Raw genomic sequence first — 13,809 nt, forward strand, 5'->3', positions numbered from 1 at the left:
TGCATCCTTTGGTTTCATCTGCATCCGATGGCGTCTGGCTACCAGAGTCCTGTCGCCCTCCAGTGATGTGCGTTCTGCCTTACAGACTCCTGCGGCCTTTGCTGGTGATCCCTCCTGTTGGTCGTTGTGACTCTTCATCTGTTTCTTCTACTATTGGAACTGTTCTCCTCACCAAAGAAAGAGGATGTTGTGCTTGCCATATTGCCTTATATATACAGTGGACTCTATGGTTATACGTCATACCCTGGTGTTCATGGGTATTGTAGTTTTTTCTTATACTGTGTTTTATTGGCTGCTGAGCATTTCTAGTAAAGAAATGAGAAAGCATAATCCTCGCCTCCTTGTCCTTAATAGAATTGAAAATTCTTGTCACGAATGTTAGCAAATTTTTAATCATCTGGAAACATGCAGTCCCACAATTGCCGTGCATTTCCGAGAAAACATCCCAAGCCAAGATGGCCGCATCCATGCAATGGAATGGCCGTAGACGTCATTTTGGAATGGGTAAATTGTGTGTGAGTGAGGCATAGGAAGGGGGCTCCATCTTGGATAGGGTCAGTTCTTCGATGTAGTCGGGTTCAATAGTCCTTCTTCCGTTTCGGAGGTTGCGCCGCGGCTCCTTTAAGCCTTGGCCTACGTGGCAGCGCCTGCGGAGAGCGGCGGCGCAGGGAAGAGAGCGCTGACAGCACCCGGAGAGGCACCATGGGCAGCACTCAGCTGATGGGCACCGCCGAGGACTTCGCCGACCAGGTGGGAGCAGTTCACGGAATGTGGGAGGGCCAGGTGTATGGGGACTAGGAGACCAGTCCAAGAGGCCTGGACAGCCGTATAAAGGGCCCTGCGGGAGGGGCACCATGAGGGGGCTGTGAGGTGTAAATAAAGGAAGCCACAGGGCAGCAAGAGACCCGGCGTTGTCAGGCTTTTTATGTGACACCTGCAGCTAAACCTGACGTAGCCATTAACGTGCCTTCTGGGACATGTAGTTTTCCTTTATAGGGTTGTCCTTTATAAACATCCAGCATATAGAGTGATGTTCGCTGAAACAAGCGGCTTGAGACCCTTCGCGGGTGAATAGCGCGGTTTATAAACCCTTGATTGAAGGTCTGACTGAAGCTGTCAAACAGCTTGCGGCTCTGGACATGTCTGTAATACAGACAGGTCAAGTGGGGGCGAGAGTAAAGGTGCAGTGTAACAGACGCCAGGAGACCAGATGCCCCTGGGGAGGGGGGAGTACAGGGAAGCCGAGCTAGGCTCACATAGAGGGGCATCAAGTGCGGGTAAGGGGTGCATAAAGGCCTCTGTGTAAATGGATAGTTGACATAAATAAATGGGTTGTTATGGGGTAACTACTGTGGGGGGGTGATAGGTAACTATAAAGTAACAATTGGGGCAATACAGAAAGGTAAGAGGCTAGTGCAGGAATTGGGGAGTGGGGTACATGGAGAATTCGACGCTGACTTTGTGTTGCGAGTTACAGGGAGACCAGGAGATCGCTTATAGGCAGCTTTGTGGGCAAATAACGTGATGTGTCATGTATGTGGGAGACAAATGCAAAGGGAGCCAGATATGTAGGTGACTAGAGCTGCATGTTACAGAGGAGCCTGTGTGTCTTTACCCAATAAAGGCCCTCCGTAGAATATTTAGGGGCAACCGAGTAAGAAGAATCTTAGGACTGGGAGGCGAAAGTGCATGTCTAGGGATGGGAATATAAATAGGGATATCAGATGACAGGATGAGTTAGGGGATCCTGGTCAGCGTAGGGTGGATACCTCGATGAAAGCAAAGCAGGGGTATGAGTCTACTACCTGGGTACAAGGAGTCCGCATCACAACGAAGTCACTATCTTAATTAAGCCAAAACGTCATGAAATTCGATGAGTTTGTCGTTCACTATCACAATATGCAGTTATTGCAAACCTATGGGATCTCTCTCATAATTTCCACAAATTAAATTATGTGAAATTCCTGAAAAATTACATGAAATGCTGAAATAGTATTTTTTATTTTTTTTATTTTATTCAAGCGTGAACGACGTCCTTATGTCCATTATGGATGTGGGTATGCATTTTGTGCTTGAAAAAAAACACAATCCTGCACGGACGCAAACTGCAGCATCTCGTTTCCTGTTCATTTGCTTGTTCCTTTGCTCCCAAAATTGGACTTTTATCTGAACAACATGTTAATTAGGCGACTGACTTAATGGTGTAATTTGGGGCATATTCCTTAATTTAAGATTTCAGACATTATGTGAGATTATCCTGGTGTAAATGAGATTTTGCTCGGTCCTAATTTTTGTAAATTGTGTGATTTGCTGTTGGTTTTTGTTTTTTATTTTTCTAAGCATCTTGTATCTGCCACAATATTCATCTACTATGACGCTACTTTTGTTATCCACCCTACCGGTGTACTACCATTGTAACAAGGCGCTGCTGGCAGAAGGGCTATTTAATCTTTGAACAAATTAAATAATACAAATTCTTCATGACTGTTTTCATAATGAGTTAGTACCAGAGGCCTGTCGGAACACTTGTATTGCATCACTTAACTCTGAAACAATGAGAATTACTTGGGGGAGTGGAGAGTCCGCTATTGAGTACATATGAGATCCTCTGGTGCACTACACTCAACTAAAGACTGTTGTTACATCACTCTAAAGTCTTTCTGTGATAACTATACCTGTTAGATAGGAGCAAGAACCACTCTCCTTTCTAGTCACACATTGTTCTACAGTCTGCAATGAGGATTTGACTCTGGCTCTTGAGCAAAGAAAAGGGGAAAGTTCATTTTGCTTTTCTTACTCACGAATGGTCTTGGAACATGCCTTGAGATTCTTCCATCTCCGTACCGTGGCAAAATGCTAAGATCTAGTCTTGTGTGTCCTCTTATACAGCACTGACTTAATCATCTTCTTCCTTTATGTACTACATACCATGCACTAAATTGTCTCGAAGTGCTTTAACAGTAGTTTACTATTTCCTAGTGTTAGTAGTGATCTTTTCATCCATTTGGGAAGAAGAAAGCAACTTGAGTTAGACCTGCCGGGATTTAAACCCGTGACAGGCATTCAGTCCATCATTTGAAGCACTATTTCAGAAGAAAATGTCAATTTTTGTTTGTAGTTTTCCTCGAAGATGAAAAGCACGCAATTGTTAGTTCCTTTTCTCACAAAGGGTTTCCTTCTGTATTGTTCTGGAATTGCATTTTTTTTATAGCACTTACTACTCCTGGGGAGATACATTTTCATAGATCAGAACTTTAAAATAGAGTTGGGGCCAGATGTATGAGCTACATCTGCAACCAGGGATATACAAATTGCACACAGGTTGCATCACAAATGTAATCTTCCTTTACAAGCCAGTCTGTGCTAATAGGTTGCATTTCAAATTGTCCATTCGTGGGGGGGAGGGGGGGAGAGACTATCTAACTAAGAACAGCTTTGTTTTGTTTCTTTCTTATAAAAAAAAAAAAAAAAAAGTTTAAGCCCTTTCTGACTTACCTACTCTTGGGTTGACATTGTGTACACCGTGGCATAGCAAGGATACCAGGGGCTCCACTACAGTTGTGAACAAGCATTTGCAATGCAATAGGTCTCGCATTTGCGAGAGTTTGAGCTATTGACATTGCAAATGACCCTGCCTTTTATTTGTGTTATTGAAAACCTGCAAGTGGTGCACGTAAACAAGCACTTTGTACTTTGCAGGTTTTCTTAACACATACATAAAAGGCATTGTCATTTACAATGCCCTATTGCATTGTAAATGCTTTATGCAGTGTTTATTCTACAAATAATCCCTTTTGTGCCTTCCTTATTAAGCCTTTTTCAGTCGTTCTCTTCTTTTCCACCGTTCCTCCCTGAACCACCCTTCCTGCATTACTTGTACACTGTAAACGGCAATGTGGGTAAAATAAAGCAAATCAATGCAGCTATCCATACGCTTCTTGGCGTTTGGATCTTTCAGAGAAACCGGCTACAGCTAGTGAATAAATAATTCACGGTCCTGGAAAGCACTTGTGTGTGACCTCACAAATATTGTCGTGGATAATGGTTCTCATGACTGGCTAGGCTGAGTTAATTAACTTACACAAACTAAAAACATCAATTGGGAAGTGAAGGAGCACAGTGAAGTCTAAGTGAGAAAGGCGTGGACACTGAGGTTAAAAGCACAGAGGGTAGATACCTTAAAACCAAGAGTGAGGGCGGGGGGTGGCACCTGCATCCAAGCACGGGGGTGACACCTTCTTCCAATATAGCTGTATATTTCATTTATTGTTACCTGCCAGAGTTTTTTTTTTTTTTTTTTTTTTTTTTTTTTTTTTTTTTACTGTTTAAGTGGTGAGATGTTGGCTGGTGATCCCACCGGCACCACGCACGTTCGTTGCAGCACGCTCTCAACACGCTGAGCTCACCTTGTAGCACCTTGAGCAGCTGAACGCTTCTTAAAATGTAATCTTGAGTGAATTTGCAACTTGTATATATGTTACTCTAACGACTAGTATCTGGAGTAGACCTATGTACATACTACCGTTCTTATGGGACGTTAGAGTTTATCTGTTTGTATCTTTTATGTTATTCATGTCCTCTGAAGTCCTTATGTAATGCAACGTGTTCTATTGTAAAGCGCTCTGACACCTTCGGGTAAAGTTTGTGCTATATAAAAGCGTATAAATAAACTCTGTCGCTCTCAGTGGGATTAAAACATACTCCCTCTAAACTTTGAGTTATCAGTTGAAATGTATGTTTTACCTTGTCTTAAAACACCCGAGGGATGTTACCTCTTAAGTGAAAGCGCTTCCGCGCCTCGTCAGGCACATCGAAGCGCCACTTCATAAAATGGTTTATTTTCTAAGTTATAGCCCTAGTCAGCGCACTTTGACCCAAACAAAGCGTCCTATTGTAAAACGTAGGAAGACCCTGCCCATGTCCAACTCGCAAAGGGTGCTCAAGCATTATCGGGGTCATTTTAAGACAGATGTATTATTAGTGTGTTTTGCCTGAAATGTCTCTGCCTGGTTTCACCTATCGCTTTACTGGTGCCCACCTCTTTCTTAGCACCTAAACACAGCCTGATTAGATAAACAGCGCTAGGAATATCTGTGGGTTTCTGGAGTCTCCGAGCCCCGCTTTAATTTGGGGGGTGGGGGGCGAGGGGAGGGAGGAAGCCAGACAGGGGAGGGGTGGACACATCCTCTTCCATTGCGCCATAGCACCGGAAGCTGGCATTAGCAGTGCGTCTGGTTTCGCAGCGCTTGGTGGGTTTACTGCCTGGGAATGCACACGGTCATGTTCTCTTGGTACTAATGATTTAATGAAAATCCCACAGGTCATTGAGTTTCTGGTGCTGCTGGTTACCAGACAGATCTCCGCAGGGGCTGCTCAGAGCACCAAGTTAATCATCGCCCAGACCAGACTTCTGATGCGGGTCCACGGACCGGGACTATGCTCCACACTCGGAACCAGGGCCAAGAATGTGATCCGTAGAAGCAGCACGGCGCATGGGCAATACACTGTGTGCTCCTGTGGTTGTGTGTGCACACGAGGGCCTTTTTAAAGCAGTGGGAGTCAGGGTTCCGAGTAGTGTGCTAATCGTCGTACAGCGCTTCCAACGCCTCGTCAGGCATAGTAAGCGCTATGTACATGTAATTGCAATTACATAGTGTTTATTTAGGAATAACCCCAAACCTCCCCCCCCCCCCCCCCCCCACCCAAATCACTAGATTGTCTCATTATTGTCCAGTTAATGGTTCAGTCCTAAAGATGCGGGCTTCGGGCTGTGGCCTTCATTCCTTCTGCTTCGTTGAGTCTGTGCTCCATGGACAGGTCAGACCTCTTGCTGTGTCCAGCAACTGCGGGGTGGAGGGGGAGGGGGGCAGCAGCGACAGTGTCATTTTAAGGACCACGGGGCCCCAAGTAAGACATGGTTTGGGGCACCATACAGAACTTATTAGAATCTTATCACCCATTTATGCTATTTCAAGCTCCATGATGGCACACAAAACTAAAGTATAGGTTTAACTGGTCACACAAAAAGAGTTGAAATGTGTCTTGCTTCGCCCCTCAAACATTCTTAAAACAACCATAAAAGAGGTCTCACGGGGTGGCGCGCAGTTCTCCCCCTGAAGTGAGATGTCAGCCTGGCCATCAGTGAGACAGGGAAGAGGCGGTTCCAACAGGTATTACTTGCTGCTTATTTATCTTATGCAACTAACAACCATTGACAAAGGCAATAGTCGTGACTTGTAGGTATGAGGTCACTTGTCTGGATGCAAGGACATAAACAGGCAGCTGGGTTGAGCTGTGGGAGGAGTTTCCACGTTTTGGGGCCGCCCCCTTTATGGAGTTGGGAAGATGGTGGGCGGGTTCTTGGCGGGGCGGACTTTGCATTTTGGGCGGTCATAAGCAGCGTGTTCTTGGGGACGGGCTGACGTCTCTCCGGGATTGGCCTCCTCCTCCTTAACCCATATACCCTGAGCAGGCTGCGGCCCTGTTTTCCAGCATGCTCTGCTTTTTCGAGCGGCAGTGGAGCCCGGCCGAAGTGAGTACAGACCCCTGGGAAAATCAAGGGCTTAAGGTTTCCTCTCCGAAGGTCTTGGGTGGGGGGATAGCAGGACTCCTCGGATAGAAAGAAGCGAAGGTCACTCCTCCCCTCAGCGAAAAGACTGACGGGAAAGGGTCTGATCTCCCCTCTGTTGGGGCACAAGTGGGGGGGGGGGGGGGGGGGGTTCGTACGGAATTCTTTATAGTTAACGCAGGTTAGGGGTGGGTAAAGTAATGACAGTGAAAGCCCCTGGCATCTGCAACTGTGATCAGGGTGTCGTGGGAAGAAAGACTCCATATGTGTCTCCGAAAGATGTGTCTGTGGCGCTGTATAAATATGTAAACCTAGGGAAGTAGGGGAGTGAGCTAGAAGGAATTATTGTTTCGTCAAGTGGGGAGATTTGGTACACTGACATGTTCACCCCACAAGTTAACTGCCGCCCGTGCAGGGATGGGACAGCAGGCCACGAAGGCTGCCACATCCCCGGAGTCTCTCAGTTGAAGAAGCTTGAGTGTGGGGTGTAACGGTTCGTAACTCTAGCCCCCCCCCCCCACCTCCTTACCCGGATGGTTGTATCTTCGCCTCTAAAGACAGAGTGATTAATGCTTGTTAAATACAGATACGAACATTAATGTAAAACAAGCTGTCTCTGTGGAGCCGACGGGGAAATGGAAAGTGAAAGTGCATGAGGCTGCTGATGACGGAAGGGTGACGAGAGATGTGCACACCGCGTGGCTGTACGTGCGCGTACACAGTCTCCAATCTGCCAAAAGCCCTGTGCGTGCCCATCTCCTGTCCCACTTCCGAGGCAAGTCAGCAACAATAGATCTGGCTGGCGAAAGCGTTTCGCGCTGCGTTCGCCAGGCGAGTCCTAAAAATGGCTCTATACCCCTTTGTTAGGTACTGAAATACAGCCACTGTAGGGGTTGCCTAAGGCTTTTCCGTCATGGGCACTGGTGTCCGTCAATACTCCCCGGGATGCATATGGTATCTCGGACTATATGATTTAAACCTAAAATGTTTAATATTTATTTTTTAGTTGATTCTAAAGTGTTCCTTACATTGTTTTACCTAACGTGCACTTTTGGCATCAGGAAAAAAAAGTTAAAATAAGTAACTTTCTGGAGCAACTTTGATGGGTCGGATCAGGTACATCCCGAATAAAATATTTATACTCAACAGGGAAGTGTCAAACTGGAGAAAGGTGTACTTTTAGAAATGTATTACCAGCCAACTCCAAGCTGAATTGAACCAGCGCCTCGTTTACTCAAAACCATCAGTTCAATGGAGAAGATCTAATTCTCCTTTAAACCCCCCCCCCCCACACCCCAGTGCCCCTCGAGTCCAGCCTCTCCATCAACACACTCTGCCACCTTGTTAGCATCAGCTTGTAGTGTGCACTCAAACGGCGACAAAAATGTCCTGCAGGAGATCTTCTCACTGTGATGGCAGATCGAAGAGTACAAAACAAAATGGATATATATATATATATATATATATATATATATATATATATATATATATATATTTTGCAAATTTGGTAGTTTTGATTAAACCTGGACTATTGGAAGCGGGATCAAATACACAATCTGCTGCCTGTGCTCCCTTTTTTTTCTCTCATATAAATATGTATAATTTTCTGTACTGTTGCGTTTTGTGTGGTTTCGTTTTCGATTTTGCTTGACCTCCAGGAAGAGTTTGCCTCCTCTATGCTTCTCGGTCGCACCCCATTTCACTTGATCCATTGATATTTAAAAGAATCAGCACAGGATTAATGATAATTTACCCCATGAAAGTCTCCTCACGCACAAAGACCAGTCACAACAGCGGTCAGATGTCCTGTTTCACACCTGTTTTTCTAAAATTAAAATTGGCATGCAGAATTGAAGGGGAGTGTTTCACGTGAAGCGGTGAAATCCTTTATCACGCCCCTTTTAGTATCTTATTATGTAAAGAACTGCTCTGAACAGAGGTGGCAGCTTTTATCTTTTTTGCACACCCTTTTTGACCACTTTTCCTTTATCCATGATGTCACCAAGCATTGTTAAAATCAATTTGCACAGTTTCTTGGAGCCGACTTTACGCCTGTTTAATTATTTTTTTCATGATTCAGACTGGTTATATGCGTTAGCGAGGCCTGCACCTGGTGTGGCGGTGGTGAAAGCTCCTCTGTGGCGCCAGTAACTGCCTACACTGAGCTAAAACCACACAACATGACGAACATGACGGGTGTAAAATATTGCAGCCTGTCGTTACACTTTGCAATATTCTTTTGCGGTGAACATTTAAATCTAATTGTAAATAAAGGCACAATATAATGTAGACTTTAAAAATGCTTTGTTGTACGGTTATTTTTACTGGTTAAAATATGACACTGAACAAAAACATGTGGAGTAAATTGGCAACTAATTTACTAAACTGTTCTCTATCAAGCAAGTTAATATTGTTTGAGCACTCTCCACATCACATGTTCTGCTCTTCTCTGGCAAGAAATGATACTGGTGGCGGCATACGTGTCAATCCAGCCCGGGCCGTTTTATGGCCCGGGCTGGTGCTCTGTGGGAGGAATGGCGGATGCTTACGGATGCCCAAAGGGCGGTGATCTTGGGCTGTACCAGCAGCCCATGGATGGAAGTGTACTGCACTGATAAAGCGACCTCCTCTGCAAAATATTTATACTGAATATCGCAAATGTGTCACTTTTTATATTTATAAAAAATCAAGTGATGCAACCGTGCTGTTTTCAGCCAATGGCAGGTGCAGACTGTTGGCTGCAGGGTTTGAGATCTCTTGCCTGATAGGCTCTGCTGCATCATTCGCTGGCCCAAGTCTAGACAAACTAATCTGTCAGCTTGACTTCCTTGTATTGCTGGATTCTGGCAACCACAGGCTGGTGGTTCAGGTAAACATGTCGAAATAGGAGTTCTAGAAAAGGTTGTATTTCTAGAAATCTCCTAATGGCTTCCACCATATAGAGCAGTAGACTTGATCACTGCAGGGATTTTGTGTAAATATTTGACCGAAATTCGAACTTCCCGCTTGCAATTATTCTTAGACCTTGCATTATACAGCTTTGTGTTTCTTGTACAAAAGATGTGAGTTTTCCTGCCAATCATGGGCTTTCGAAATGCTATTTCCTGTCCATGAGGTGCGTGGTGAATCGGTGACGCAATTCTCTAAGTGGTCCCTCTAACCTGCTATAAGGCAACAGAGGGTTGTTGATTTAAAAATGACAACGCTGCCTTTTTTAAATAATATATATATTTTACTTTTTTCCCTTCATAATGAATGTTTTTTGAGTGACAGCCAAAAGAGAGCATGGCGTGCATAGAAACGTCCCGCTTGTGCAGCGAGTGTTGCTGATCCCCCGCTTAACATCGAATTCTGGACCCTTCTGCTGACCCCTAATGCTCGCTCTGTCCTGCTGTGGGGGCGGCAGGCCCCATTGCTGTCCGTCCAGCATGGAGGCTTCGGATTAACTTGCGCTTTATTCCACGATGCACCGGTCCCGTCGCCCCCTTCTTGCAGCGAGGTCTGTTCAGTGTTACATTTGTATGTAATAAATTGATCCCAAATCAGCTAGACTTTGCATGTTTGAACTTGGACCCCGCCCGTACGGCACACACAAGCCTGCATCTATTTCGAAGGGTGGAGGGCCATGAATTTTTAAAAGCTCGGTCATGTGATATCTAAAAGTGTGAGCAGATTGTGTTTTCCTCGAAATATAGTTGTTATTCCGTGAAATAGTGACTTGTTCCGAGAATATGAACTGGTGCCCTCCAGGTGGAAAAGTCCTCGCCTTTCGCTGATCCAGGGCAGAGCCCTACAGGTATACAGATCGTGGCCACACTTATCTGAACCTTTGTGTGATTCAGTGCCAGGTTTTGACAACCTGATGCTCCCACAGAAAACCCCGCTGTTGTATATTTTGAACTACACACATATGAACCAGTGCTAATGGATTTTCAAAGGCTGGCCACCCTTTTATATTGATATATTTTATAATAATTTCTCACCTACAGATGTGTATTTTTATTTTTTTTTTAAATGGGAAAAAAAAGACACTGAGGGAAAGAGGCAAAAGGGACCGTGGGCCCCTCCGTCATTGAATAACCCAAGTTAATGATATTTACACATGGTTTATGCTGGAAAGGGACCTGCCCCGGATAGCTAATATTTACACAGACAATGCACCGGTGTAACATTACCCCATCTGTGAAAACTGACGGGTTACGTTGCACACTACGCATTGATCTAACATTACATTTCTCTTTTGAAGTTTTCATGGAACTGGAAAATGCTTACAAAAAATTCGACATTTTGCAGCTTTTGATGCAGTGAGCTTCCGGTACACGTCAGCAGAACAGACCCTCTCAGGGTTGGTACAAATGTGTTTTTTTTAATGCTACAGTAACAGCTGGTCATGGGCCTTAATGAGGACTGGAGGCATGGTGCTGCCATGGAAACCAGTCACCGGATATCTGTTCCACCTCAGAAGGACTACCGTCCTCTCCATGACGCATTGGAGGGGGTGGACATGATGGGACACGTCAGGTGGAGGTGATGTCCTCTGCCACCCAGTGTCGTGGCGTTAGTGACTAGGAACAAGGAGTTGTCACTAACCTCGGAAGGAAGCCGTCGGGAGCGATGGAGCGCAGCTGATCCCCCCCCCCCGACCCTGAGGCGCAGACTCTCGCAGAGGGATGGAAACACTACTGCTTGAGAAAGCCCCCCGGGGAAAAGGGAAGTGGATAAAATAAGAAAACGCTGCTCTGCCGTGGTGTGGCGCTGGTAGTGGGTCAGGGTTATGGCTAAGGCACTCTCCCAAGGTAAACTATAGAGGGAACATAAGAAGCAGAGAGTAAGTAAGCACCTCCCACACTCCACGCAACTCAGGCACTCCGGGCTACAGCCTTCACCCCGCCACACCGGATACTTACAAGAGAGATTAGCAGCTGGCTTGGTTCTGATACCAAGTAAAGGGTCCTGAGAGCAGGACGCGGTGTCTAGAGTAGGAGACACTCTTCTTCACCTCTGTTTGGTCACAGTTAGGGCGTTGCCAATGTCACGAAGGCTCACAACAAGATGACGGGCTGAGCGGGAGCCGGGACACGTGCAAAGAGCTTCAAAGAGAGTCTCTAGCGCTCGGATTCTGGCAAAATCAAAACGTACAATGTTGCAGCAGTTTGAGCGCATTTCCTGGCACTGAATAGTGTCTTACGCGCAAGGAGTAGGTCGGAGTGAGCAAACGGGAAATCCGTGTCAAGGGAGGTTTTGCTACTTGCGCTTCCGTAGTCTGAGGAGAGACGTCGGGTGGCGGTGCTACTGGCGACTCGCTTCTGGAACAGATAGGCAGCAGAGTCCTCAATACCGCATCAGGGCTGTCAACTTCAGGGATGTCTGCAAAAAGGCTGGATACTCCAGGCTCCGTCGTGAAGAGAGGTATCCCGCAGGGAACACCATCTGCGACTGTAGCTAACATCCGGATTGTCAAGCCCCGATCCCTGGCAAAGGGGAGGGCTTTATCGTGATGCCGGCGGAACTGCCGGGAACCACTTCTGGGCCGCCGGCCGCAGGCATGACGGGAGTCGTAGTCCCGGTCTTTTGCACAGACCGCGACCTCCCTTCACGCGCCAGACATACCGCGCTGGATGGAAGAGGTACTGGGGGAGTAGTGTGTGTAGCGCGCCGCGCCCTGGCCATGTGAGGTGCAAATCGCGACACCCAGTGCCTGCTCTTCTGCTCAGTGACTAAGCCTCTAAAGGGGTGCATTTCTCAACTCCCTGAAGGTCTAGCAGAGGAGGGTCGCCAAGCTGGGCCCCTTAATGAAAGCTCCAGATACCCCACCCTTTTGTATTTTTGTTACGCCACCTGGGATTGAATAACCATAGATATCTGGATCTTAGCTACTTATGTTTAAATGAGAACACTTTAAAATTTGGGATGTTAACCAGGTTTGTGTGTGTGTGTGTGTGTTTTTTTTTTTTTTTACCAAGGTCTTTTATTCTTCTGTTTTGTGGGTTCTTTTCTTGTTTTTCACGACTTTTAGTTTTATCTGTAGAACGTATTTCAGATATTTCATTCTTGAGCATATGACCCAGCACTCTGCCGTGTAGAGTTTTCTCTCGATAGCAAGTGCGTTCTTTTGAAATTGCTTCTTAGAAAAGGGGGTGGAAGACAAAAGTGCTGGTAGGGAAGGTCACAGAATAGAGGACGGTGTATTTCATGTACTACACCTCTATCTACGACAGATGCTGTCCACTGCATGCATATCATTAGAGTTGTTATTTTGTAATACAAGTAGAGAGAGCTTGTCCTTCTGCCCTGGTTAGTCTAAATCAACAATTAGAAAGGACTCAGAAAATGTCAACTGCATCTAAAACTGAGTCGTAAAAGGGAAAAAACAATAGGTTTTTAAAAGAAGCCTCACCCACCAACCTGGTTGGTGGCATGCTTCGTCGTTGGATTCCCACCGAGGGTAGCGAGCGAGTGCATCCTAGGTGTGCGACTACAGCCTAGCAGGAACTTTATTTTGGGTGACAATTTGTGAAAAAGAAGAATAAAAAACTTTCTCAAGGAAACCCCTCCTATCTAGGAGAATTCTAATGGTGGGAGCCTGAGGCAGGGTAAAAAATAGAATGCAGTGGGGATTTCAATCGAATGCTTTACTCCAAGAAGGGACGCACTAAACTTACGGGCCCCACGAACAATGCTGTACGCGCATGGCACGGCGCTACGGCTGCTACGGGCTGGAAGGGCCGCCTGACTCGTGCGACTCCGCTGTATGCTTCTGAAGAGTTGGGCGGGCTGTGGCGCACTAAGGGATTTGAGAAGTGGGACACTATCGGTATTAGCCGAGTGGGGGATCTGTGGGCGAAGGGCGCTTTTAAAACGTTAGATGTCCTTCGGACCGAATATAGCCTGAGCGATAGGGAATTCTTTCGTTACGCGCAGGTCCGCCACGCCCTGCTTTCTGCCTTTCCGACCCCGGCTGATATTCCTGAGGCCTCCCCCTTGGAAGATCGTATACTTGATGGTTACTTGCCAGACAGCACCATTTCCCTGATCTATAAAAAATTGATTAATACCCGCGCGGACCTCCTCACCTGCCTGAGAGAGGTATGGGTCGCTGATGGCCTAGAATTGGACGACGAGGACTGGGTTGCGGCTATAGCCTCGCCGAGGGAAGTGGCCATACCTGCTCGCCTTAGATTTGTGCAGTTAAAGATACTACACAGGGTCTATGTTACCGGTCCCCGTTTGCTTCGCTTGGG

The 13,809-nt window shown here is 46.2% G+C and overlaps 1 protein-coding gene across 1 annotated transcript in view; it reads left to right on the forward strand.

Annotated features, from left to right (window-relative positions):
- The first annotated feature begins 606 nt into the window (after nt 1-606).
- The window catches only part of SURF4 (surfeit 4), a 57,708-nt gene continuing 44,505 nt past the window's right edge, over nt 607-13,809 (forward strand). The window contains exon 1 of the mRNA XM_085613869.1: nt 607-750. Within this exon, the coding sequence (XP_085469995.1) occupies nt 703-750 (48 nt within the window). The 5' untranslated portion in view covers nt 607-702. The remainder of the gene's footprint in view (nt 751-13,809) is intronic.

Source organism: Triturus cristatus, chromosome 1_2, assembly GCF_964204655.1.
Source record: "Triturus cristatus chromosome 1_2, aTriCri1.1, whole genome shotgun sequence".
Taxonomy (NCBI): Eukaryota; Metazoa; Chordata; class Amphibia; order Caudata; family Salamandridae; genus Triturus; species Triturus cristatus.